The sequence below is a fragment of the Rattus norvegicus genome, chromosome 9, assembly GCF_036323735.1.
Source record: "Rattus norvegicus strain BN/NHsdMcwi chromosome 9, GRCr8, whole genome shotgun sequence".
NCBI classification, from domain to species: domain Eukaryota; kingdom Metazoa; phylum Chordata; class Mammalia; order Rodentia; family Muridae; genus Rattus; species Rattus norvegicus.
Window position 1 is genome coordinate 83,276,147 of NC_086027.1, and position 27,380 is coordinate 83,303,526.

General features: G+C 43.2%; 1 protein-coding gene across 3 annotated transcripts in view; it reads left to right on the forward strand.

Moving 5' to 3' along the window:
- Arpc2 (actin related protein 2/3 complex, subunit 2) overlaps positions 1–24,464 on the forward strand; it is a 30,727-nt gene extending 6,263 nt beyond the window's left edge. For 2 of the 3 annotated variants that reach the window (XM_006245166.4, XM_006245165.4), the window contains 9 exons: positions 3,114–3,148; positions 5,157–5,269; positions 8,576–8,621; positions 10,975–11,161; positions 12,791–12,884; positions 19,421–19,547; positions 20,732–20,832; positions 21,323–21,423; positions 24,033–24,459. In XM_006245166.4, the coding sequence (XP_006245228.1) occupies positions 3,114–3,148; positions 5,157–5,269; positions 8,576–8,621; positions 10,975–11,161; positions 12,791–12,884; positions 19,421–19,547; positions 20,732–20,832; positions 21,323–21,423; positions 24,033–24,057 (829 nt within the window). In that variant the 3' untranslated portion in view covers positions 24,058–24,459. Of the gene's footprint in view, positions 1–3,113; positions 3,149–5,156; positions 5,270–8,575; positions 8,622–10,974; positions 11,162–12,790; positions 12,885–19,420; positions 19,548–20,731; positions 20,833–21,322; positions 21,424–24,032 lie in introns of all 3 variants that reach the window. The other variant, NM_001106919.1, reaches the window with a different exon arrangement.
- Positions 24,465–27,380: the final 2,916 nt, after the last annotated feature.

Consider the following 27,380-nt stretch of genomic DNA (forward strand, 5'->3'; position numbering starts at 1 on the left):
GTTTGAGGCCAGTGGACTGCATTAGACTCTGTCTCAAAAATGAAAATAAAGCTGTGTTTGGGGGTGGGGCATGCCTTAATCCCAGCACTTGGAAGGCAGAGGCAGGGATTGAACTTGAGTCCTTAGGCTTGGTAGCAGTGCCTTTACTCTTGGGGCTTCTTGAATCTGAAGCTTGAGCAGATGGTAATACAGTAAATGCTTCATCTTTTTAGTCGTTTAAATGGACCCTTCTATTACTGTGATTTTTTTTTTTTTTTAAACCATAAACCAGAGCAGACTATCTATTTAGTGTGTCCCCGGAACCCAGCATGCAGGAGGTGGAGGCAGAAGGGTCATTCATAGCTTAAAACAAGCCTCAGCTACATAATAGGTTTCAGGCAGCCTAGGCTACGTAAGATTCTGTCTCAAAAGTAAATTAATTAGAGTAATGATGGAGGCAGAGGCAGGCAGATCTCTGAATTCCAGAACAGTCAGGGGAACCTTTTCTTGAAAAGTAGAACTAACATGTGTGGGCTCTCTCCCTCTCCCCTCCCCCTCCCCTCTCTCTCCCTCTCCTCTTCCTCCCCTCCCCCCTCCCTCTCTTCCTCTCACCACAGACAGACAGCCACACACTGTCAGGAGTGTCCTTGGGACTCAGCAATGACTGTTAAAGTGTTTTACACTTAGCGTTCTCCTTGTTGGGCACAGCTTTCAAATCTCCAGCTCCTAAATGTGCTCTCCTGCTCTTTAGCCCAGTACCTAAACAGCCTTTCTCCTCCAGACCCTTTGTGCAGCGTTGTGAGAATGCACTAAAATATTAATGGCGGTGGTTTTATATTCCCAAGTCATACAGCCAGCCACTTAGAAAGGATCTTAGTAGTGTTTCCCAGTGGAGATCAGTGCTTGGGGTGCTTTCTTGCTAGAGAGAGACCCAAACCTTAAGTGTTTATGACTTAGAACATTAAGGTTCTTCTTAATGTTAATTTTTCTCAAGTCTGTTGGTACAATTGAAAGGTGGGGGACTCTCCTGGTTGAGGTCAAACCTAAGGGTTGGGGGAAAAGAACATCCCTAATATCCCTCCACCCACCCTAGTTAAGTCAGTTAGTATGGTCCTTAACTAGGACAGCCTGTCAGGTCTAGAAGGGTTTGTTTGATTACTTCCTCTACCTGTGGTGTCCTGTTAGTATTTTACTTAACGGACTTTTAAAGGTTATGTATACTCTTGGTTTTTAAAGTTTTATTGTTATTCGTTGCCTTTTGTTTGTTGGGTACATTTGAAAGTGAAAAGCTCAGGAGCAATTTACCCTTTCTCCTTTGTTTGTTGAGACAGGATCTGCCTCTAACTCAACATTGAACCCAGGATGACAGAACTCTGATCCTCCTGTGTCCACCTCCCAAGTGATAAAATATCATCTAGCCACATCTCTTGTTTTCTTGAGACAGGGTCTCCTGTGTAGCTCCAACCACCCTGTAACTGCCTCTGCGTCCCAAATGCTGGGACTATGGGCATGAACTTGCCTTGTGTTATCATGTGTGGGTGGCTTTGAAAAAGCAGGGTAAACTTGGATGTTTCCTATAAGTGGTATTTTTTTTCTTTAACATATACTTAATAAAAGCTAATTTATTTAAAGGATATCATTTAGCCTCAGTATCAGCTTTTAAAGTTCATAAACTACATTAGATATTCCACTTTTACCCAGCAGAGTTGGAACTCCTCTCAGTTCCTTTCATACTCAAAGGCTGGGGAGATGAACAGTTGAAAGCACAATCTGCTCTTACAGAGGAAATAAGTTCAGTTCCCAGCACCTACAAGGTAGCTCCCAACTGCTCATAACTCCAGTTCCAGATCAGATGGCCTCTTCACATGTATGTGTACATGCCTTTGTGTATAAATAAAGTGTATTTTTAAAAAAGATTCCTACTTAAGTGGTCTCGAGCAATGGGATAAAATATGGAAGTGTGTATCTTGTCTCCTAAATGTGAAACAAACCAGGATCATTTGAATTAACTGCTAGCAAGCTGCTAGAGGCAGTAGAGTCTTGTGGCATTGAAGAGAAGGGTGTAACAGCTTTTTACTAGGGGTTACTTGAGTAAAACATATAGTAGCTGTTGCATGTCAGAAGGTCTTCTAGGCCTGTCTTACATTTTGTCGTTTTGTCCGTAGCAGTTCTTTTTTTTTTTTTTTTTTTTTTGGTTCTATTTTTCGGAGCTGGGGACCGAACCCAGGGCCTTGCGCTTCCTAGGCAAGCGCTCTACCACTGAGCTAAATCCCCAACCCCTGTCCGTAGCAGTTCTACAAGAGTGATGAGGTCATTTGCATTCTCCCATTTTATAAATGAGAAGATGAGGAAAGGGGGTAAGAAATCTTACTTGACCCAGAGCATAAGCCTGGTGAAAAAGACGGGAAAACATGTGCTTTGCCTGTGCTCAGTGATTTTTTTTTTCCCAGTGTTGGTTTGTGATTTACGTCTGTAAAACCTGAAATATAACATGAGGTAGAACCACAGCAGGCTTGGTGGAAAGTGGCAGGTGCTTTGATGATGTAAGGGGGAGGTATATACAAAACCCTAAACACGATGTGTGGGAGGGAACAGAGCTTACTGTGCTGTACATGGCTTAAATCATCCTTTCACCTTAAACAAAACAAAATCATTCTACATGACTATACTTAGCCATTTTTCTGTCTGACATGTTACTTCCACAGGCATTATAATAATAGGCAGTGGGGGAAGGGCGGGGGCAGGGAGGCATTACCACAGCTACAGGTAGGTGTTCTTTGTCTTGTCTTCCACCTTTAACAGGTTCAGGTCCAAGAAGGAATAAATGTGTGTTCTCTTCATCTGTTAGCTTGCATTTAAATAGGATGCTCTAATTTCAGTAAAATTCAGGACCCCTTCAAAATTCTCCTAAAAGCAAGCAACAGTACAATTATTTTCCCCTATTTACATTTGATCTGTTTGTGTATATTTGTGGGCCTGAGAGTACAACCTGAAAGAGTCCGCTCTCTTTTCGCCCTAGGGAACCTGGGGATCCAACTCAGGGCTGAGATCAATAGGACTGGCTAGCAAGTGTCCCCACCCTAAGCCATCTTACCCTAAAATTATCTTACTAAGGGCCTTTTGTTGTTTTACAGAAACAAACCAGAAGCTGTAGAAGTAACATTTGCAGGTAAGTGTCTTTATCTCATCCCCTTTAAGAGAGGGATGAGATAAAAAAGAAAAAAAAAGAATTTTAGTGTGGGTGTTTTGTCTGTGCTCCTTGTATGTCCCTGATGCCTGAGGAGACCAGAAGAAGGCATCATATCTCCGGGAATTGGAGCTAGCAAATGGCTGTGAGCTGGCATATAGGTGCTTGGAGTGAACCTGGGTCTTCTGGAAGAACAGCCAGTTTTCTTAACCACTAAGCTAGCTCTGCTTCCCTGAAAAAGGTTTTGTCAAGTCTTTCTTGAGGCCTTTAAGAATTATGTGCTTATGACATTGCTAACTGACTTTGAAGTTCAGAAACTATATAAAGCTACCTTACATATCTTAGTGAGTGGGGACACGATATCTTAGAAATTTGGTTGTTTTGTACAAAGAACTGTTTGTCTTTCTACTTTGGAAATCTACAGTTATAATCCAGTAGCCATCATCTAAGTTTGCCTAGCATTTGGGGGAGGCAAGGTGGATGATGGTGTAGCTTGTTTGTCAGATCAGGGAAACAGTGTTTCTTTCCACTCCCTGTTGGCCATGTATGGGGATACAAGTCATTTGTACCAGGACCCAGGAGGTAGAGTAGGTGGGTCTCTGTAAGTTTGAGGTCAGGTTGGTTTACCTGGAGAGTTCTAGGCTAGCTAGAGCCACATGGTGAAACTGTGTTTCATAAAACAAAAGAAAAAAAAAAAGAATTGGCTAGTCAAATGTGAGCTCAGATTTTACAGCTAAGTGTCCAGAAAGGCAAGTGCTTGACCAGGCGATCTGAGAAGATTTGTAGCTCCTAAGGTGGATGCCATCTGTGCATCCTCATTGCCATCAGTGCCCAGTCCGCATGATTGCCGTGGTTCCCATGCAAGTTCTCTGCATTCTGGCCCTCAGCACCTAGCTTCAGTAGTGCTGCAGTGCCCAGGTTACTTCGTAGTGCAGGAAGAAGGAGCCTCAAGAGATGCCCAGAGATTAAGCGACTTCAAAGATAATCATTTGTCTTGTCTTGATCTTGTTAGATTTTAAAATACTTATTTATTTATTATTTTATGTATGTGAGTACACTGTCCTCAGACACACCAGAAGAGGGCATTGAATCCTATTACAGATGGTTGTGAGCCACCATGTGGTTGCTAGGAATTGAACTCAGGACCTCTGGAAGAGCAGTCAGTGCTCTTAACCACTGAGCCATCTCTCCAGCCCGATCTTGTTAGATTTTAATTCAAATATTTTTATAAAGATTTATTTATTTATTACATATAAATACACTGTAGCTGTCTTCAGACACACCAGAAGAGGGCATCGTATCCCATTACAGATGGTTGTGAGCCACCATGTGGTTGCTGGGAATAGAACTCAGGACCTCAGGAAGAGGAGCCAGTGCTCTTAACTACTGAGCCATCTCTTCCTTAACTCATATATTTAAGACAACAGTGTTTGTGGAGGTTTTTTTGTTGTTTTGAGACAGTTGGTAATAGTTGAATAGCTTACCAGGTATTTAATATTAAAGTAGAATCTTTTGTTTGAATTTGAGCATGACTGATTATGGTTATGTTCTTGTAATATTATGTCTCCCAAAGATACATCTTGATGTATGTATGGATTAGATGTCTAGAATTTGCTTTGTAATAAATTAAGGTGGGGTGAGTACATTTTGATCAAAGCCCCATGTGCTGATCAGCATTAATGCTACATAAGTAGAGTTGTTTATAGCTTTCTTTCTCTTAGAAACATGTCACAGTGAAGTTTTTTTACTGTTACTTTAGTATAAACTATGGTTACACTAAAAATAGCTTTGTAATTTTAAGGGAGACCAAAGAGGAGGCCATGGAGCAATTCCATAGCAGTTTTTCAGTTGGCTTCCCATGAACTAAAAATAAACATCATTTTACTTGCATCTTTCTTATCAGAGGCCTCCTCATGGCCAGCCCTGTGGTAGGTGCTGGGAGATTACTCCTGTTTCCAGAGTGAGCAATCTTTCTTGCTTTTTTTCACAGATTTTGATGGCGTCCTTTATCATATTTCAAATCCTAATGGAGACAAAACAAAAGTGATGGTCAGTATTTCTTTGAAATTCTACAAGGAACTTCAGGCACACGGAGCTGATGAGGTAAGTCCCACATTGGTTTCCTTGGAACTCTTGTGTTTACTTTACCATTTGTTGGCCCCCTGCCCTTCAAGGGGGGCTACATCACCTTACAAACAGGCCACTTTATACAGCTAGCTGGGGGTTCCAAATTCCATTCCCCATAACAGTGTTTTCCAGAGAAGATTTTGGCTCTTTGCTTGCTTGGTTTTATCTTGGAGCAGTATTTCCTGAGCAAAGTTTAGAAGCTTTTTTATAAAGGTCTCAGGTAGCGCAGGCTTGATGGAAAGCCTCCAATTCCTGATTGCCGTCATCTTCCAAGTGCTAGAATTATAGGCATGTACCACCACACCCAGCTCGGAATTTATTCTTCTCAAATCATTTAGGTTAGACAGATTTTACAAAAGAATGAAAACAAAACAGCTAGTCCTCCAGAAATAACAATATTTCCTTAACTGTACAAAAATAGTTATGGCAACAGTGAGACAGGTTCTGTCCCATATTTAGAATCTTATCAAGGTGGCTTGGAATTTGTGCTGCATTAAACTTCATAGTCTTGGTTTTCATTCTGAAAGTGAAGCATAAATAACTGTTTTGTCAACCTTTTTAAGTGACTTTTCTTTCGAACTGACCTTTCCACCTATCCTTATAACTATACCATAGGGAAGTGCGGCCTGGTGCCTTGTGCCTTGGCTTTGGATAGCCAAAGGAGGAGGTGTGGTTCCTGTTGAACTGCAGTTGCTCTGGGGTGAGCCATTTATGGAAGAAAGAAAATGCTTTACACCAGTGTGTGCACATTGTGGTTGGGTCTCAAAGCAGGAAGTATGACTCAGTTCCTGAATCAGTTTTAACGAACTAGGCTCTCTTAATCTGCTCCATGAAGAAGCAGCCATTTCTCTCTCTGAGAGTGGTAGCTTTTGAACAACTTCAGATTTCTGAAAGGCTGTGTACTAAGGAATGTGATCTAGAGCTTGTAAAGTCTTGCTCTAAAATCAGACTTAGAGTTCTAAGATCTGTAGGGAGCTGAGCCCTTTTTTGTTCAGGTGCTTTTGATTTGCTGAAGGGAGAGAAGTAACTGGAGGGAATTTGAGGTAGTTTTATCAGAAGGCAAGCTGGTCTGTTGCAGCTTGCGACCCAACCTGGTTTGGATTTGTAAAGACTCATTCCATCCTGTGCTTGGTCTGCTAGTGGAACTCTGGAACACATTGCAGTTTTCATAGCTCCCACATAGGCCAAAGAGCCCAAGTGGGGGAAGGAGCGACATTCCCAGTGTGGGAGTGGAGTAAGTGACTCCCTAGGTTGGTTAAACAGTGACCAGCCTGTGATAACCACAGGAAGCTTGTTACTGTTTCACAGGCCCTTTTTAAAAGCAGAACGCTCTGCTGCTCCGTAGGCAGGTTTAATAGTTATAAGTAGGTAGGCTGACTTCCTCTTCTCCCAACTATTAAAAAGAGGCACAGATGTAAAGGTGAGTCAAGGTTGGAAGTGTGAGTGAACAGTGTGCTGCTGTGGAGACAGCGTGAGCCCAGTGGGGGGGGGGAGGGGCGGGCGGGCAGGGTTTGCAGGGGGATCATGAGCTCCAGGCCACTGTGGGTTATACAGTGAGACTGGTCTTGGGAAAATAGCAGAGAAGTGTACAATGGTTATGATGCAGAAACAGAGAAGGCCTCAATGGCTCAGTGGGTGAAAGCACTCGACATGCAAAGCTGGTGGCCTGACTTCAGCCTCCAGAATCATGATGGAAGGAGAAAACTTGACTTCTAGAAGTTGTCTTCTGACCTCCACACTTGGCACCAGCAGCCACACACATGATAATAATCATAAATAAAAAATTAAGTATTTAGGGCTGGACAGATGGCTCAGCAGTTAAGAGCACTCCCTGTCTGATCTTCCAGAGGTTCTGAGTTCAATTCCCAGCAACCACATGGTGGCTCACAACCATCTTTAATGGGATCAACGTATATGTACCATAAACAGATATTTAATAAAAGATATTTTAAAGAACAAAGGAATAAAAAGAATTACAAATGTGGCTCTAAATACTTTATAAATTTCACAATATTCACTTGGTAAGACTGGAGGAGCTTTGGCTTCCCTGTGTTTGATACTCCCTTTCTTCAGTATCAATTGTGTAGGATTATATTCAGAGGGGGCATGCCAATGTTCCTGTTATACCCCAGACTTTTAGGAGAAGTGGTGTGTAGAACACCTGAAGATCAAAACTCCACATGCTGCCAAAGGTCTGTGACCTTGAGCCCTTCTCCTAAATTCCTCTTCTGTAAAAGTTCACTTTGTGGCATAATCACTACCTAGTAATTGCCTGGGGCATTGCCTGCTTTTCTCTCTATGTAAACAAGTGTGATCGTGAATTCACACTTTGGGATTCACACTGTTACTGAATTCTGTAGATGAGAATTGAGTATAAAAATGTTAGGAAGTAACTCACTAAAGTATTTTGAGGCCTTTACTTAAGATAATTCTAAAGAATATTTAAGAGTGGCTTCTCTGGGGTGCATAGCCCCATGGTGAAAAGCTTCTACAAGGCTCTGAGTTTGAGTTTGGTCTCTGGCATCAACCAAGAAAAGGAATGGGTTGGGAGTGAAGGGCCTTATTAACCTTTAATGGATTTTTTTTTAGGGTTTTCAAATGGATCATAAAACATAGTTTTGTTTATTTTAATGCTGCCTAGAGAGTTCGTTGCATATAAGATGAGAACATTCATACACCTTTAGACAGCCGTTGAATGTAATGAGGCTTTTGTTTATGCTCTACTTCCAAAGCTGGGACATAGTTAGCAGAGTGTGTGTTTTGGATGAGGAAGTTCCAGGTAGGTAGACAGTGTTGTGTAGAATAATGGTATTACTAGCTTACTCAGGTTGTTATCCATTGCCCTTTGCGTTCAACGCCAACTATGAGCTAAGTTATTTTATAGCACACACTTTTAGCATACCGACTAACGGAAGTCAGTGCCTGGAAATCAGTCTTTACCGTTTCGTTCTCCTGGGCGAGACTTCAGCCTGTGTTTAGTTTATGTACTCTTTTGTCTTACCTGAACTTGCCTGCCTCTACTCTACAGAGTGCAGTGTAGAATCTGAAAGAGAAAACAGATCTTTGAGAGACAGCCACTGAACTAACCTTTGGACTATAATCCAGTTCTATGAGAGATCTGTTTTGTCACCTAGATGAATTCACTTTTCCCTCTAGTTTGCCACCCACCAATTGAAAATTAAGCAGATTAGTTTAGGAAAAGTTTATCAAAGTACTGTGTGTTTCATAAAACAATGAAATTATCACAAATTTTGGATTAACTTTTCTTCTCTCTCTCCCCAGTTACTAAAGAGAGTATACGGAAGTTTCTTGGTGAACCCAGAATCAGGTATGTAGTTGAGCTAGCAGCTGTGATTGATGGCAGAGCACCATGTCCTGTTTGTGTCCCACCTTTTGTAGCTAGAGGATTCTGTTTAAACTTTGATTCTATAAAATACATCTGCAGGAGCCCAGTTCTTGAGTCAGCTCCCTCTAAATGAGTAGCTGTTAAAAGGTTCTACTTTTTTCAGTGTGATACACAGTGGGTTAAGAATTGGTAGGTGAGTTAATATTAACGCCCAAGAATGATTCTTCAGATCCTTTAACCAGAGGAGCCTCCTTTGTCGGATCGAGTGCTCTTTGAGCATAATCATAAAATCTCTTGGCACTGGGGAGATAACTCAGTTTGCAAAGCAGTTATCTCCAAAGCATGAAGGCCCAAGATTGAACAGCAGCGTCTAGTTAAGAAACAATGCACAGTTGTAATCCCAGTGCTGGGGAAATCACAAGTGTTGGAATCAATCCCCAACCTTAATAATAATAAGCACACAACTCAGCCACAGTATTAATAAGCCGCACACCTAGATCAGGCAGGTTTACCACTGTACTATTCCCCAGCTATGAGATCCCTTGCCACTTATGACTTCTCCTGGCCATGTTGTTCTATTCCATCGTCCTTCTACCTCCTCTTCCTCCATCTTCTTCCTCTCCTCTTCCCTTGCGTTCCCCACTCTCTAAAACCTCCAGCCCCACCTTTTCTTTCCACTGCCCAGTCACAGGGTCTAGCCTTTATTTGACCAGTTAGAATGGGGAGAAGGTTCACATGAAATCACCTGAGTCTGATCCACTCCTTCTCCTCTTGAGGAAGCAGAATTAACATGAACACAAATAGCACCAGGGCTGCCACACCACACAGATAATCCCAGAGCTTGCTTGTAGCTAGGCTAGCCTAATTGGCAACCCCTATTTCTAAAAATACAAGGTTAAGAGATGGAGAGATGTTTTAGCAGTTAGAGAGCACTGATTGCTATTCCAAAGGACCCAGGTTCAATTCCTAGAACCCATATGCCATCTTACAGGCTTTTATAACTTCAGGTTAAAACAAAAATCAGTGATTAGTTTAAAATTTTTTATATCAACGTAACAAAAATGGGCAAAGCTTTACTTAGAGTGGAGATAGAAATACCGTGTGTTCTCAGAAAGGTAGGTAGGGGAAGTAGGCCCAAGAACCTTATTAATAATAAATAGTATAGCAGTTGATTATTTGGGAATATGAGTACCATATGGTTCTGGTACTATATTCCCATCATTTACTGTTTTTTAATGATACCCAGCAGTTTAAAGACATTCTTGAGAAAATACGTATAGACTTTGGTATACCATTACTGACTTGATTAGTCTTTTCCTGGCATTCATGGGACAGAAGGAGGCAGGGTCACTGAGTGGTCAGTAAACATGATTCTTAGTCCCTGTTCTGCCCCATTTATTGGTGACCCCATCCATAAATTCTATTGGATATTTTAGAGATATTTTCGTATGTAGCCCAGGCTGTCCTGGAACTCAAGATACCAACCTCAGACTCTTGAATGCTGGCTGGCATTGTTGTCCTGCAACCACATGCCTACTTAAATACTGTACTTGTACCTAGCTTGATGTTCACAGCCATCTGCTTCCTTCTACCTACTACATTTTCCTCCACCACCACCCTAGGACCTCCCCTTCCCACTTTTGCCACAGATGAGGACATTGTAGAGGTTGGACAGTTTTCCAAGGTCATACATTGAGGCCAGAATTTGGACCCACTTCTGTTCAATTCAAAACAGAGTAAACTATGTTATGCTATATTTAACAAGTCCCTGCTTCTCTGAAGTACTTTTCTCTCTAAGTGGAGATAAGCTTATCTGTCCTGACTTCTTTGAAGAAAGGCTTGGGGGTCAAATGAAGTAGAATTCTGAAAACAATGGAAATTTACATTTTCAGATAAATGCTATTGAGGAAGTATATCTGTGAGAAACAGATTTTCTACCCTGCCTCCTCTCACCGAGGGTTTACAATGGTGAGGGTGTGTGTGTCATATTTTATTCCGAGAAAGCTTTCACCTGCTGGCCATGTGTATTAAATGTTGGAGAAAATACAGACTTGTACAGCTTCATACAGTCCTCCTTCCCAACTGTCTCCAGGACACTAAAGTTCTCTTTGGAGTTCCAGATTGTTACTTCTTCCCAATATATTATTTGTAACTATTTATCTTTGATACTGCTTGGGATTTATTAACTAGTTATAAATATTTACATATTGTAGTATAAGGTATGTAGAGATGAACAATTCCCTCTACACTATGTTTACTTGGGAGAGATGGTTTTGATTTGGTTTTTGTTGGTTGGCTTTCATATAACTGATGGGTTTTTTTTTCCTCCCACAAGGATACAATGTGTCTTTGCTATATGACCTGGAAAATCTACCTGCATCCAAGGATTCTATTGTGCATCAGGCTGGCATGTTGAAGCGAAATTGTTTTGCCTCTGTGTTTGAGAAATACTTCCAATTCCAAGAAGAGGGCAAAGAAGGAGAGAACAGAGCAGTTATCCATTATAGAGATGATGAGACCATGTAAGTATGAACTTTTGCTGCTCAAGCCTGAGTGTGGCCATCTCACAAGGCACTTAAAGAAATAGAGTGTAATCAGACCTTAAACTCTGGTATATGGATCCTGTTGAAATTCTTATAGACTTCCTTTTTTTTTTTTTCTTTTCTTTTTTTCGGAGCTGGGGACCGAACCCAGGGCCTTGCGCTTGCTAGGCAAGCGCTCTACCACTGAGCTAAATCCCCAACCCTCTTATAGACTTTCTTAATCTGGGATATAATGATAAGAAAAAAATAGACCACTTCTCAGCATCTAAAGTTGACAGAAGATGAAAAGAAAATCCTATGCTTTCCTTTAAGGAACTAATTTTTTTTTTTTTTTTTTTTTTTTGTTCTTTTTTTCACAGCTGGGGACCGAACCCAGGGCCTTGCGCTTCCTAGGCAAGCGCTCTACTACTGAGCTAAATCCCCAACCCCTTAAGGAACTAATTTTATGATTTTTTTTTTAAATTACTTTTTTTTTTAAAGATTTATTCATTTATTATATATAAGTACACTGTAGCTGTCTTCAGATACACCAGAAGAGGGCATCGGATCTCTTTACAGATGGTTGTGAGCCACCATGTGGTTGCTGGGAATTGAACTCAGGACCTCTGGAAGAGCAGTGGGGTGCTCTTAACCGCTGAGCCATCTCTCCAGCCCTTATAATTTTTTTAATGTGTTTATTTTTTATATTTACTTATTATTTATGTGTTTTGGTACTTTGTGGTTTTGGGCTGCCTTGTACAGTGGGAATTAAACTCTTGTCTTCTGGAAAGGCAGCCAGTGCTCTTACCCACTGAGCCATCTGCAGGCTCAAGGCACTACTTTTCTGATTCTCTTATTGAAGAGTTTCCCTTGGGCAGGGGAGATAGTTCAGCCCTTCAGAATCCTTACTGCTTTTCCAGAGAATCCAAGTTCAGTTTTCAACCCACATGACAACTCACAATGATCTGTAACCTCACTTCCAGGGCATCAGGCGCACATGTGCACAGGTATATGGACAGACAAAACACCCCATGCATACCATACACACCAAATTAAATAACACATGGGCTGGAGAGATGGCTCAGCGGCTAAGAGCACTGACTGTTCTTCCAGAGGTCCTGAGTTCGATTCCCAGCAACCACGTGGTGGCTCAGAACCATCTGTAAGGAGATCTGATGCCCTCTTCTGGTGTGTCTGAAGAGAGCTACAGTGTACTTATGTATAATAAATAAATAAATTTAAAAAAACACATAAAAATTTTTAAAAATATCCCAGATAATCGAGCACCAGATGCTGAATATAGATACTGTTACTGCAGCTCTTAAGTTATATGTATGAATTATATAAATTCATACATACATGTATGGATCCTAGCATATGTAAAGAGATTTTTTTAATAAATGACATTCTAAGAATCACTAACTTAAAATGCCTAATACATACAAAATAAAGAAACCTAACTTTGCTAATGCTTTTATTGCCCTGCCTTTCCTGACTCCAAATGCTAGTCTCTGGTTCACCTCTGTTCTGTTGATTAGAGATTGGGATTTCACCCTTCTACTTGCAAGTGAGGTTAAAAACAGTTCTTCTGGTGCTGTACTTATTAATTCCTGAGTTTTGTGCCCTCAGGTATGTGGAATCTAAAAAAGACAGAGTCACAGTAGTCTTCAGCACAGTTTTTAAGGATGACGACGATGTGGTCATTGGAAAGGTGTTCATGCAGGTACGGAGCAAAAATCTTGAGGGGAAATTGTGCTGCGGGGAGTTAAGTCTTTACATGCTTGTGTGAACTCAAAACTCAACGGTAGAGCATTTACCTGATATGCACAAGGTCCCAGGTTTGGCCTGCAGTGCCTGGGCAAATGGTAACAGGAACAGAACAGTGTACATATCCTGTAGGCCATGGAATAGAAAAAACAACAGTTTGTCAGTGTTAACTGGAAAATGTAAGGAACAACCTGTCGTAGTTTGCTTCTTTGTTGCTGTGATAAAACACTGTGGCCAAAGACAACTTGGAAGAAAGGGATTTATTCCACCTTAGACTTCCAGGTCACAGTTCATCTCTGAAGGAAGTCCTGATAGCTCAAAACCTAGAAGCAGGAACTGCAGCAGAAACCCTGGAGAAGTGTTGCTCTCTGGCTTGTTCCCCATAACTTGCTCAGCCTGATTCCTCATATCCAGAACCACCAGCCCAGGAGTGCCACCCTACATGAAGAGCTGGGTCCTTACAAATCAATCATTAATCAGGAAAATGCCCCACAGACATGCCCACAGCACAACCTAAGGAAGACAATTCCGCCACAAGGGTCCCTCTTCCCTGATATGTCTAGGTTTGTATCAAGTTGACAAAAACCAACCAGCATAGCCCCCCTCCAAAACATGGATGTCTGTTTCTTGTTGATGGTTCTGGCCTTTTGCAGGACAAAGCAAGAGGGTGAATTAATCTTGACTGAGTAGTAACTATCCTTCCTTCAGTGGCAAAGTCCTTGATCTCAAGTGTGGTCTCATTTCCTTATGTCTTGTGTTAGCTCAGTTTGTAGCCAGGTCTACTCTTGGTTTGGTTCAGGTTCCATGCCTTTTTGGAATGGTCAATAATGAATTCCAAAGTAGGGAGTAACATACAGTAGATGGAGTATAGCCTGACTGACAGGAGAGCCATGCCACATCACGGCCAAGTGAGTCACTGTAGATTGCCTCCTGCTGGGAAGAGTCATGGGGTTTAGAAGAACATTTTGTCCTTGAGATTTTGGTACGGTGGGACTTAGCATATTCTAGACCCATTGTGAGTGTGTTGTCTTGTCTGCTGGCCAGGCACTGGCTCTTGGACATTGAGAGCTTATTGGTTAGTTTTTTTAAAGTTCTAATACATTTACCTATCCTTGGCAGAATGGTGAATGCTGCTTTATTTTTTATTTATTTATTTATTTATTTTTTTTTAATTCTGAAGTAGCCGGGCTTATAGCCCAGCCTCTAATCCAACCACTTAGAGGCCCGAGGTAGGAGGATTATTGCAAAATGGCCTAGGCTATATAGAGTAAGACCTTATCTCAATTTTCCTTAGGAAGAAAATTCTGAAGCAGAATCTCCTCCCTCTCCCCCCATAGACTCGAAAGACAGTTGTGCTCATCACAATACGGATGTGTTTGAGCTGCCTCCTACCTAGCAGGGGAACTTTTCAAAACGCTGTCCTCAGTAATGGCCTCGTACTGAGACTTAACTAGTCAGACACTCTAGGAGTCCTGTGCAGAGAAACTTGAGCGTTAACACTTGGCATTTGATAGTTTTGGGTTTCCGTGAAGAAAGCAGAAGTCTAAATAGCTGACTCTTAACAGTAAGCCCTTACACAGAATTTCATAATTCTGCAGAATTAGCGGGAACTAAATACATTAGTTAGGAAATTGGGCTAAATGTAGGCTAGCAACTAATTATTCAAACTATGAAATACAAATTTAGATTTTAGATTTTGACTGGTTTAGTGTATGTGTATATGTGTATAGTATAACTTCTTTACAGTCTTTTCCCACTTTTGTGTGTGTGGAGGAGAGTATGAATTTAAGGCTCTTCAGCGTTCATGTGGTGAGACAGTTACCTAAAACGGAAAGCAGCCTATTGTAGTGGTTTTGTTTTTGCTTTTTGTTTGTGCTGCCCGTATGTCTAGCCCATGACTGTTCCATGATATGTGACCCGTCTTCCCGGCCACCTTCTCCGTATCAGAGGCCACCTTCTCCGTATCAGAGGCCACCTTCTCCGTATCAGAGGCCACCTTCTCTGTATCAGAGGCCACCTTCTCTGTATCAGAGGCCACCTTCTCCGTATCAGAGGCCACCTTCTCCGTATCAGAGGCCACCTTCTCTGTATCAGAGGCTAGGGTGATTTGCTTTAGTGACCATGATGACCAAGTTAATCACCTAAGATTTTTCCTGAATCCAGAAAAAGGTTTGTTTTGCTTTGCTTTTTCTTTTTCTTTTTCTTTATTCTTTTTTTTCAGAGCTGGGGACCAAACCCAGGGCCTTGCGCTTGCAAGGCAAGTGCTCTACCACTGAGCTAAATCCCCAACCTCCCTTTTTGATTTCCTTAAAACAGACAGCCTCTCACCGTGCAGCCCAGGCTATCCCAGAACTCAAGTGTTTACCTAGCTATTTTCACATTTGGAGCAGTCTGCTCCCCCACCACCCGTGTGCTGGAATTAGAGGGTCTGTCACCACATCTGGCAACTGCTTGTGTTTAGACACACACTCTGTTGCATTGGCCCAATAAAATAAAAGCGTGGGATCTCCATGTCATTTTTACACATGGGCCATGCTGATCCTAGTGCACGTTCCAGTTTTAGTGTATGTGCTACTCACGTGAGCACTTCTGTTTTCTTAGACAGTCTCATATGCAGCCCAGGCTGGCCAGTAACTCCTGGTCCTCCTGCCTTTGTCTCCTGAGCTCTGGAGTCTGTCACTATCTCCTGCTTGAATTACACCCTGATGAAAAAGATGCTCCTTTTTCATAAATAGCTTATCTCCAGAATAAATTATACTTTCCTGAAAGAAAGAAATAGTACCATGGGTTTGACAAGTAAAGTCATTTGCCACCAAACACAGTGGCCTACATTCCATCCCAAGGTCCTACATGGTGGAATGAAGGAACCATCTTCCTAAAGTCGTTCTCTGGTCTCCATGCATGTGCTACAGTACAGAGCAAATAAAATGTAATAAATGTTTTTTAAAAAGAAGTAGAGGGGGGCTGAGGATTTAGCTCAGTGGTAGAGCGCTTACCTAGGAAGCACAAGGCCCTGGGTTCGGTCCCCAGCTCCAAAAAAAAAAAAAGAAGAAGTAGAGGGCTGGAGAGATGGCTCGGTGGTTAAGAGCACTCCAGAGGACATGAGTTCAAATCCCAGCATTCACATGGTGGCTCACAACCATCTGTAATAGGATCTGATGCCCTCTTCTGGTGTGTCTGAGGACAGCTACAGTGTACTCATATATAATGAAATTTTATAAAAAATAGTGTCTTGGTATTGAGCAGATGTCCAGTCAGAGAGGAGAAAAAAAGCAATCTGATTTCTGTGTAATAGATAATGAAGACGGCATCTGTTTGGAGGGGCTGATTGCTGTTGTTGTTTCAAGGGAAAGCAGGGAAGAAGAGATGACGTGAAGCTGGCTAAAGGCTACTTCCTGCTGCAGAAAGTGTTGATTAAATCTTCTGGGGCAGGGCGGTGTAGAGAAGAAGAGAGACAAGTCTTGTTGTAACCAAGAATGATCTTGATTTCTGTGTGTTTGTTTGCTTTCTATTGATTTTGTTTTGTTCTTTGTGGGCAATATGGTTGAGACAGGGTCCTACTGTATAGTCATGGCTGTCCTGGACCTTGATACATAGACCAGGCTAGTCTCAAACTCAGAGAATCTGCCTGCCCCTCCCTCCTGAGTGCTTTGATTAAAGGCATGCACCACCGTGATCTTGAATTCATAATCTTTTCCCAAGTGTTGACTTTACAGCATATACCCTGTCTCCAAATATCTTTCCTTTAAGGAAAAATGTATGTTGGGAAGGGAGCTAAGCTAACACTATGTCCTTCCCTTCTCCATAACCCAACAGCCAGGCAGTGCTATCTCAGAGGCAGTGTATAAAAGAAGCAAAATAACACATGATCTGTATTTGGCTTGAGATTTGATAATCAGTGTGCAATAGAGTTTCTATTGCTGTGAAGATAAACATTTAATTGGGGCTGGCTTACAGTTCAGAGGTTTAATTCATTGTTGTCATGGTGGGAAGCAAAGTGGCTTGCAAACAGAGAGGAGATAAGAGTTCTGCATCTGGATTGACAGGCAGCAGGAAGACAGAGTGACCACTGACTAGGCCAGGCCTCAGCACCCATCCTATATCATACACTTCCTCCAGTAGTTAGCCACACCTACTCAAACTAGGCCATACTTCCCAATGGTGCCACTCCCTATCAATCTGTGGGGGCCATCTTCATTCAGACCACCACCCAGTGTTCTTCCTACTTGCAATACAAATGGAAGCTTAGTCCTTGCCCCTTCCTGCGCATTGCAGTGGCTCTGTACCGAGGGGGTAGGGATGCTTTCTCTTACTCAGCAGGACTGTGCTAAACAGACTCTTTGAAGGACAGAGAAGAAATAGGGATAAAGCTGGAGCTTTGGCCTAAGGAACTCAGCCTGGCAGGGAAGCCAGTTGCCCTAATGAGTAGTGAAGTACAGAAGGGTAGTGAATGGTAGCTCCCGTTAAGTAGCCAGTTGTCCCTGGCTGTTAGAGGCTGACTGTAGAAGTGCTGTGTGAGCAGCAGCAGTCACAGCAACACTTCTGTCAAATGGCTGCTTGACCGTGTGTGTTCAGTGTCTTAACCCTGAGACTGGCCTTAGCTTCATGCAGCTGCCTTGTTTGAGGAGACCTAGTCAGTCTATTTGTTGGATTGTGTCTTTTTTTTTTTTTTTTTTTTTCCTTTCCTCCCCTTTAAAGGGCAGGGTTCCTAGGCAGGGAGTTCAAGGCTTTGCATTACTGCTGTCGTTGCTGGGAACCCTGGGAGAGGGATGTTCCAGTCACTCCTGTTTTGTATAGGGATCCATAAAGTCTGGGGATTAAAGGATAGAAGGAATGGCCTGGGTTCTTGATTGTTGTTTTGTTTTTTTAATACCCTAGTCTTTTTTTCTTAGAGTTTGATAAGCATGATACTTTGTTAGGACATGGGCTCTTTTATTATTTTGGGTTGTTTGGTTTACTTTGAGACAGAGTCTCCTATAGGCTGGGACTAGCCTTGAACTATCAGGTATGTCCCCTTCCAAGTTCTGAGATGACGCCTCTGTGTGCTCCTGGCTAATCAGAATTTTCTTACTGTGTGTTTGTTTAATTGGGGGAGAGTCTTTATTTGTAATCCATGCTAGCCTGACTTGATTCCCCTGCCCCACCCTCCTAAGACAACTGAGTTTCTTTCATTCTGTCATCTTTAGCCCTAACAGAAAGGGTTAAATTTGCTTTAGAGTTTGTTTTGTTTTTAAAGATTTATTTATTTTATTTATATGTGAGTACACTGTAGTTGTCTTCAGACACTTTAGAACATCCTATTGCAGATGGTTGTGAGCCACTGTGTGGGTCCTGAGATTTGAACTCAAGACCTCTAGAAGAGCAGTCAGTGCTCTTAACCACAGAGCCATCTCTCCAGCCCTGCTTTAGAGTTTTAATTGATAAATTCTAAACAATAACAGGTGAAGATCTCATAGTTCAACAGTGCTTAACCAAGGGCCCAGCACCCAATAAAAGTGTGGCATTCATGAAACTGAAAGTAAAAGATTAGTATACTGAGAATGTAGAGGCCAGATAATCAGGAATTAAAAGTTCTTATCATATACATTCAGAGTACCCATATTTAAGTCCTCACTGGACTGGAGAGCTGGCCCAGCAGTTTAGAACACTGACTGCTCTTCCTGAGGTCCTGAGTTCAATTCCTAACAACCACATGGTTGCTCACAACCATCTGTAATGAGATCGGATGCTCTCTTCTGGTGTGTCTGAAGATAGCTACAGTGTGCTCATATAAATAAAATAAAAATCTAAAAAAACAAAACAAAAAGTCCACATCATACTGGAGAGTGATGGTGGCTTGGCCATCTCTTAGTGAGTTTAAAATCAGCCCAGCTACATAAAGCCCTGCCTGGAGGCCAGTGGGTGAAGGGCATGGGGAAAAGCAAAGGAGTAAGAACCAAGGGAGTGTTGGGAACTCAGCCAGTTGGTAAGAGCCAGTTGGTATAGAACTTTAAAAAACTCCAGCTGAAGTCTGGGTCCTAGTTACCATGAAGCTTTAAAGATTTCCTTTTAAAAAATGAGGAACAACCCCTTTTCACTCTGTGCACGAGAGCAGTGAGCTGCAATGCTGTGTCCGCTGTCACCAGACCTATGCTGCGGCTGTTTCCTTCTCTGCTGCAGTCTCCTGTTCTGCCCTGGTGGGCGTGTTGCTTGCTGTGTGTAGCCCAGCCTGGCCTTGAAATCCAGCTGGTTTTTGCCATGTTAGTCCAAAATAAGAAAGGAGAAAGGGTTGCGTTGCTGTACTTTGTATCAGTCTGAAGATCTGGCTTGTTCAGTGTTCTCTAGTCTTTTTGAATCTGGTGTACACTGAAAGCAGCTGGCACTTCTTGTACCTGGGGTTTAACGGTTCATTTTTAGTTATCTGCTGGTCAGAAGGACTACAAAGATCCTAACATGTGGCGTGGATAAAGTGCTGCTCATCTCATACAAATTTCCCTTGCTGTATCTCCACAGGAGTTCAAAGAAGGACGAAGAGCCAGCCACACAGCCCCCCAGGTCCTTTTTAGCCACAGGGAACCTCCTCTAGAACTGAAAGACACAGATGCTGCCGTGGGTGACAACATTGGCTACATCACCTTTGGTGAGGCTGGAGAGGTAGTTCAGCGGTAGAGTGCTTGCCCACACACCTGGCCCTGCACAGAACTGCACAGAACAACCCTCATTTCATTAGCAGGGTGGAGGTGCCTAAATCTAGGCGGTCTTAAGGAGCATTTTTAGAGGGCAAAAGCAAGCACAGCATGTTTGTGATTCCTCTCCTGAGCTGGGACTGGTGTCATGGGGGACAAAGATAGGTACTATTTTGCTGCGGTCATCATTTCCTGTTTTTCTTAGGTGATAAGAAAAAGGGGTAACTTGTGATGTCAGGAGTTAGGGGTGGGCCAGGTCAGCATTGCGTGGCAGCTGAAGAGCTACAGCTGTTTGTTGCTAGTGAATAGTTTTCTCCCACATTCTTGATTGATTGATTGATTGATTGATTGATTGATTGATTTAGTATTTACTTATTTCTTTTTGAGACAAGGAGTCTCTAGCCCTGGCTATCCTAGGACTGGCCATGTAGACCAGGCTGGGCTCAAACTCAGATCCACCTGCCTCTGTCTCTCAGTTGCTGGGATTAAAGGCCTGTTCCACAGCTGGGCATCCCACACGATTCTTGAACTGACGTGCATCTTACAGTTGACATCATGTCACTTTCATTGTCCTCACTTCTTTTCCATGGTGCTTAAATCTTGGTAAACCTGGAATAGAATGCTCTACCTTGTCTGATGTTCACTTTTCTCTTTTTCTACACACCAAGGTAGACTGAGAACCAGAGATGTACCTTTTCTCCTCAGCTGTTCATTGCAGCACAGTTGGTAGGACTCAGGGCTCTTGGTGTTAGTGGGACAAGAACAGTATGAACAGGAGCAGATGCAGGTCTGCCCCACTGCATGTCAGGATAGCATGTGCAGGCCTATGGGTGAAGAGCGGCGTATCCTGCCAGGCCTGCATTGGGGTTGTTGTCATGATCAGCAAATGAGTTTTCTTCAGAACATAGTTCTTCTGATAGTAACAGTCTGCTTTAGCACCAAGGACCCAGGACCAGCACTTTGTTCCTAAACCTGAAAGCTAGAGCTCAGTATGGTATCCAGATTTGAAATGAGTGCCCAGAATCATACTTGGTTTCTGTGTCGTGTGCCCCACTGCTGTGCTCATTGGCACGCTCTTGACTGTGTTGCCTGAGGTAGCGCACACACCACTGCAATGCCTGTTTTTGTCCCACCTTAGTGCTGTTCCCTCGCCACACCAATGCCACTGCTCGAGACAACACCATCAACCTGATCCACACGTTCCGGGACTATCTGCACTACCACATTAAGTGCTCTAAGGTGAGAGGCACCAGCGTCCTTATGGAGTCATTGATTGACTCTCAGTAGACACTGCCCCATGGGGGTGAAGAGATCGCTCAACAGTCAGAGAACGTAACTGCTCTTTCAGTGGACCCAAGATCAGTTCTCAGTAACCTGATGCTTTCTTCTGACCCCTAGGGATACACACACATACATGGTATACATAAATTCATACAGGCATGCGTATACAGTTTTAAAAAAAAATCTTTAAAAAGTTACAGAAACCATCTCTTGGACCAGAAGTGTAGCTCAGTGGCTACACTTGGCTAGCACACTCTGACCCTCACTACCCTTTCCTTCCTCTTTCCCTCTCTCCCCTCTCCCTCGTCCTGCCTGTAGCAGAGGGCTAAGGTATTGCTGCTTAGCCACCCTGTTCCCCTCAGGAGCTCCCCAACATACCCCATGACTTACCCTATTGAACACTTTCTAGAACATGAGCCTGCTTCAGTTCTTCTGTGTTTGCTCTTAGGCCTATATTCATACACGAATGCGAGCAAAAACATCCGACTTCCTTAAGGTGCTCAACCGTGCACGCCCAGATGCCGAGAAAAAAGAAATGAAAACAATCACGTAAGTCCCATCCCTGGTACCCGCAGCTCGGGACTAAAGAGTGCCATGTGTGAGGCCTGCAGGCCGTGTGTATAGCTGCCAAAGTGCAAGAGGAAGGGCTTCGCCTGGATGCACTTCTAGTCTGCTCTCCGCAGGAAAGGTGTACAGGGCAGAGGCTGCCTTTGCCAGGGAGGAAGATGACAAGCCAAGCAGTAAGCAGTGTGGCTCTGTATACGCAAATGGCCAACGAGGTGTGAGGCCTAGAGAGTTGACTCTAGTGTGGGTGGCATTCAGAACACCTTTAGCTCTCCCCACACCCCTGTGTGTGAGGCCACTGTACCTAGTTAGACTCCATTGCTGTTTGAGAGCTTAGATGAGTTACAGTGTAGTAGGTGAGGGTTTCCAGTCCCAGGAACATCAGGCAACTGTGCCTGAGGGGAAGTCTCCTGACTTTCTGTGATGCCACCTACAGCCTGAAGGTTGCCGTTTCATCTGGTCTCTGTTCAGAGACTGTATCAAATGCCATATCAAGGTGTGGCACCTGCATAGCTTATTAAAAAGTGCAAAAGCTTTACCTGGTGGGTGAGGAAGGGCATGCCTGAAGAGGCAGGCACTTGTTCTGTCTGTCCCTTCAAGACTTTGTCTGCTGGTGCCTGCAGGTTCTTCCCTTCCCCCCTCCCCTCCCGTCTTACAAAAGTGCTCTCCACCAGTCACCACTGTGTGACTTGGAGGGAAAGAAGACTTGCTCTGGGTGGTGTGTCAGAACCACACAGAACCACAGAACCAGCTTCTGTGGCTTCGGGGGACTGAAGCAGGAAGATTTGGTTGGTTGTTTTTGAGACAAGGTTTAGAGTGTCCATTGCTGCGAAGAGACACTGTGATCCAAGAAACTCTTATAAAGGCAAACGTTTAATTGGTGCTGGCTTACAGTTTCAGAGGTTCAGTCCAATATCATCATGGCAGGAAGCATGGCTGTGTCCAGGCAGAGGGAAGGAGAGTTCTGCACCTTGATCTGACTGCAGCCAGAGTAACTGATTTCTTCCACACTGGGAGGAGCTTCAACACCCACCCCCACAGTGATCCACTTCCTCCAATGAGGCCACATCTCCCAATAGTCCCACTTCTCACGGGCCAAGCATAGTCAAGCCACTGTGTAGCCCTGGCTATCTTGGAATCTTTGTAGATTAGGCTGGCCTGGACCTCAGAGATCCTCCTGCCTCTGCCTCCCAAACAGTGGCTTTAAAGGTGTACATCATCACCACCCAGCTAGTCTCAGTGATTTCAAGACCAGCAAGTTCCAAGCCATCCAGAGCTGTCAAGTAGGACCCTGTCTCAAAGGGTGGGGGGGATTGACTGCTGACTCCTGGCCTTTACACACAGGCAAAGCAAGCGAAGAAAAACAGAATTGAACAGAAAGGTCGAAAGGTGGGATGTTAAGATAGCCCTGAGACTGCTTGCAACACTTACTTACCTTCACCCTGATAACTACTGTTAACACTCTGTCTGTGGCCAGCAGGCAGTTGCTGCCAAATTGGACAGAAAGAGGCAGGAGTTGATTCCTGTCCTGATGGAGGAGCCTGAGGAATTCTGCTAACCATAGACAGTGGAGTAAAATCGGGCCTGTTAGGAGTGTGGGCCCAGACTAGGAGTTGCCTGTGGAGTCAGCACAACACAGTGCTCGGCTCTTCTTGTGGGGAAGTTTGATTTGGGTAAGCACGACAAAGCTCTCCTTTCCCGAAGTTCTTGCTTCTCAACTCCAGGCTACTTTTCCAATGAATGCCCTTGGAGTAAGTACCAAGTAAGGTCTAGTAACCCCTCTGAGGATTTCCTGGGTAGAAAAGGGTACCAGCTCAGGAAGCCAGAACTAAGCAAGTGCTCTGTGAGCCACAGTGTACCTCCCACATGTCAACCAGAATGTCTTTAGCCTTTGAAGTTGGGTTTTTTTGTTTGTTTGTTTTGTTTTTTTTGTTGTTTTTTTTTTGTTTGTTTGTTTGTTTTGGTTGGGTGTTTCTTTTGTTCTTTGTTTTTTGTTTTTGCCGGAATCTCACTATATAGCCCTGGCTATCCTGGAACTTTCAGAGATGCGCCTGCCTTCACGTCCTAAGTGCTGGGATTAAAAGCATATACCAGCATACGTAGCTAATGCTTGAAATTTCTAAGGTGGCTTGAACTTTCTACCTCCTCTTGAAAGATAAGAAATTGTTAGCTAAATGGGATCAACTGGGTAGAAGGAGCCTCAGTGAGCTGAAATTCAGGTCCATCTAAGCCATCTGAAAACTAGAGAAAAGTGGTTGTGGTAGCACATGCCTTTGTCCTGGCACTCAGGAGGCAGAGGCAGGCCTAGTCCACATAGTTCTAGGCCATCCAGGGCCACAGAGTGAGACACTGTCTTAAAAAAGACAATTTTTTCATCTGCTGGGAACATCCAGTGTGCTTATGGGTTTGACGCCTGGTATTGAGTTGGAAGAAAGGTAGTAGTGAACCCATTCTGTGAAAGCTGGGTCTCAACTGAGACCTGTGTCTCTAGCACCATTACTAAAGATTCTCCCTTCCCTCACCCCAAGCCTAGAGTATAGGATGGGAGGAAAGGACATGTGGAGTAAGCCTTTGCTCTGTCTCTGCTTTTGAAGGGGGAAGACTTTTTCATCCCGCTAACTCTTGGGAACTGAGGAGGAAGCACTGTTGACCGAAGGCTGGACCGCTTGCTACTGGATAATCGTAGCCCTTCATGTTGCACCTTCTCCAGGTTCTTAAGGGATTCTCCGTTTGGGTTCCATTTTGTACGAGTTTGGCAAATACGCTGCAGAAACGAGCTGTGCTTGCAAGGACTTGATAGTTCCTAAGAATTAAAAACTCACTTGATCAACTTAATTCCCTTTTATTTTTCCTCCCTCACTCCCCTTCCTTTTCCAAGCTGTTTGCTTTGCAATATGTTACTGGTAATGAGTTGCAGGTAATGCAATCTTAACTTGTTTTCTTCTAAGTATTTGAGTTCAAAACTCCTGTATCTAAAGAAATACGGTTGGGGTCATTAATAAAGAAAATCTTTCTATCTTACTTGAGAATTAGTTGATTTTTCTGGACTGTGAGTCCAAAAGAGAGGAGGAAAGGGTGGATCTGTACTGCCCTTGAACCAGCAAGTCAACGTAGTTTGGAGCCTCCCTTCTCTAGAGGAAGGAAGGGCTGGTGTGTAAACTGGGGTGGTCAGGGAAGAAGTGGGAGACTTGTTTGGGTTCATTTTATTGGTAGCCCATGTTGGCCTCAAACACTCCAGCAATCTTCAATCCTCAGCTTTCTGAATTCTGGGATTGTAGGTTTGTTTGTTTGTTTGTTTGTTTGTTTAAACATGCTTTCTGCATTGTAAAGCTTGGTTGCTAACACTGACTCAACTGAATAGCTAGGAAACTTCCTTAGCATGACAGGTAAGTTAAAATATTCTGGGTGTGGGAATATACTTTAGTGGTATAACGTATAGGCTTAGATTTTTCAAACCTACTTTAATAAAGGTTCTTAAACCAAATGTTGAGGGGAAAGATGGACAAGGGGGATGTGGACCTTTGTCTGTAACCCAGTCTAAAACATCAAACAGTACATCAAACATCAGTAGCAGCAGTCCAGTCCAGTCCAGTCGGCAAATACCAAACAGGAATCAGTAGCAGCAGACTGATCCAAAAGACGCCTCGAGGCTCTGCTGTGTCGAGTTGGCCCGAGTCTTCAGAAGCAGTCAGAATACTACAAGAAGTATTTTGGCAAGTTTCTCTCTATGAAGTCACGACAAGTGGAGATCAACAAAGATCAGACAAATGTTGCAAGAGCTACCTGTCTGTGGGGTTATATTTACATTCTTTCCAAGCATCACTTGGCTTCATCAAAACATTACACACCCCCTTACATGTCTGCTTCAGCAAAACATCCTCTCACAAGACAGCTCCAGAAAAACACCACATGACACAACTGAGTCTCCAAACAAATTTCTACTTCAATAATGTTGACCTAACCCTAGGTTAGGTCATGAACCCTAGGTTTAATCACCAGCACCATATAAACTTGGTTTGGTAGCACACACCTTTAAATATTTTTATGTGTGTATAAGTCTTGCATGGGTGTGTGTGTATGTGTGTGTGTATGCACGAGAGCGTGCACTAAGTAAAGAAATAATATCCTCTGGAGTGGAGTGGCAGGTGATTTTGAGCTGCTCTGTGGGTCTAAAACCAACCCAGACTTGTGCAGAAGCAGCAGATGTTAACCACTTCTTCATCTGCTGTGGTGTATACCTTTGCTCTTAGCAGGAGGTCAGAAGTTCAAGGTTGTCCTCAGCTGCACAGTTGACTTTGAAGCCAGTCTGGGCTACATGTGAAGTACTATCTCAAAAAACAATAAAATGCTTTTTTGTCTACAGGGGGTGGGGGGGTGGGGTTTCTGTGTAGTCCAGCTCCCCTCAAACGCAGATGCACCTGCCTGAGTAAGACTTGAATTAAAATTGCTTGTTCTCCCATAATAAAGGGCATTTCCTAAACCGTGCTTTAGTAGGGCCTCACAATGGTGCTAATGCAGACTGACTGGGCACAGTTCCTTATCACACATTCCAACAGACCTGTGTACTCCACAGAGCTCACTGTAGGAGATGCCTGCTGAGTAGATAGTGGATACCTAGCAAAGTGTGCTCTCCGGGCAAGATACGGTGCCAAGTCCAGGATGATCTGAAGGCTCTTCTTTTAACACCAGGCAGTGTGTTGCAGACTGGTTTGACAATCAGTAAGTTGTGAAATCACCTGACTATATACAGGCAGCCCTTTTATTTTCTACAATTTTGATTTTGAGGTAACATTTGTTTGCATGCATGTTAGAGATGATAATGTGAGGTCCTGCCACCTTCCCAGTGCCGACACCTTGAATGATTGTGCCCAGTGTCTACCACACCAGTAGAATAATGACATAAAGGCCATATGCTTTCTTCACATTTAACCCATTTTATTTAGCCTTGTGCCGTGTATGTTTCTGTGCATTTTTCTCACTTGCATACTTTTCTGAAAGCAACATTTATTTTTTTTTTTAGGTTTATTTTTTTTTCTAAAATCTCAATTTTTTTTTATTAACTTGAGTATTTCTTATTTACATTTCAAATGTTATTCCCTTTCCCAGTTTCCGGGCCAACATCCCCCTAACCCCTCCCCCTCCCCTTCTATATGGCTATTCCCCTCCCCATCCTCCCCCCATTACCACCCTCCCCCCAACTATCAAGTTCACTGGGGGTTCAGTCTTAGCAGGACCCAGGGCTTTTTTTTTTTTTTTTTTTTTTTTTGGTTCTTTTTTTCGGAGCTGGGGACCGAACCCAGGGCCTTGGGCTTCCTAGGCAAGCGCTCTACCGCTGAGCTAAATCCCCAACCCCCCAAGGGCTTTTAAGAATGGAATACTACGGGGCTGGGGATTTAGCTCAGTGGTAGAGCCCTTACCTAGGAAGCGCAAGGCCCTGGGTTCGGTCCCCAGCTCCGAAAAAAAGAACCAAAAAAAAAAAAGAATGGAATACTACCATATAGTATCACACACCGCATTGACTGGAGATCAATCAGTGGTTTTGTACATGTGCACCAGAACAGGGAACTGTTTTACCCCATCGTCAAGAAATTTAAAATATGTCGTTATTTTAAAATATGTCCTTATGTCATTAGGCAGAATTCATTAGAATGGGGTCCTAGGGACCTGCAGGGTCTCCAGTTTTTGGGAGGCGATAAGTTATCTTGAGAGAGATTTAAGGGAGTTTCGAACGTAGTTTTGATAGAGTCGTCCTTGTGGATTTTTGTGAGATTATTATTTTTTTAGACTGCTATCTAATCCAGTCTGGCCTTTGCCTCTCAAGTGCTGGAAAACTACGAGCATGCACCACCATGACCAACCTTTTTTGTTCCATTTTTTTGTTTGTTTGTTTTGTTTTGTTTTTTGACAGCCCAGGCTGGTCTCCAGCTCAGCAGTCTTCCTGC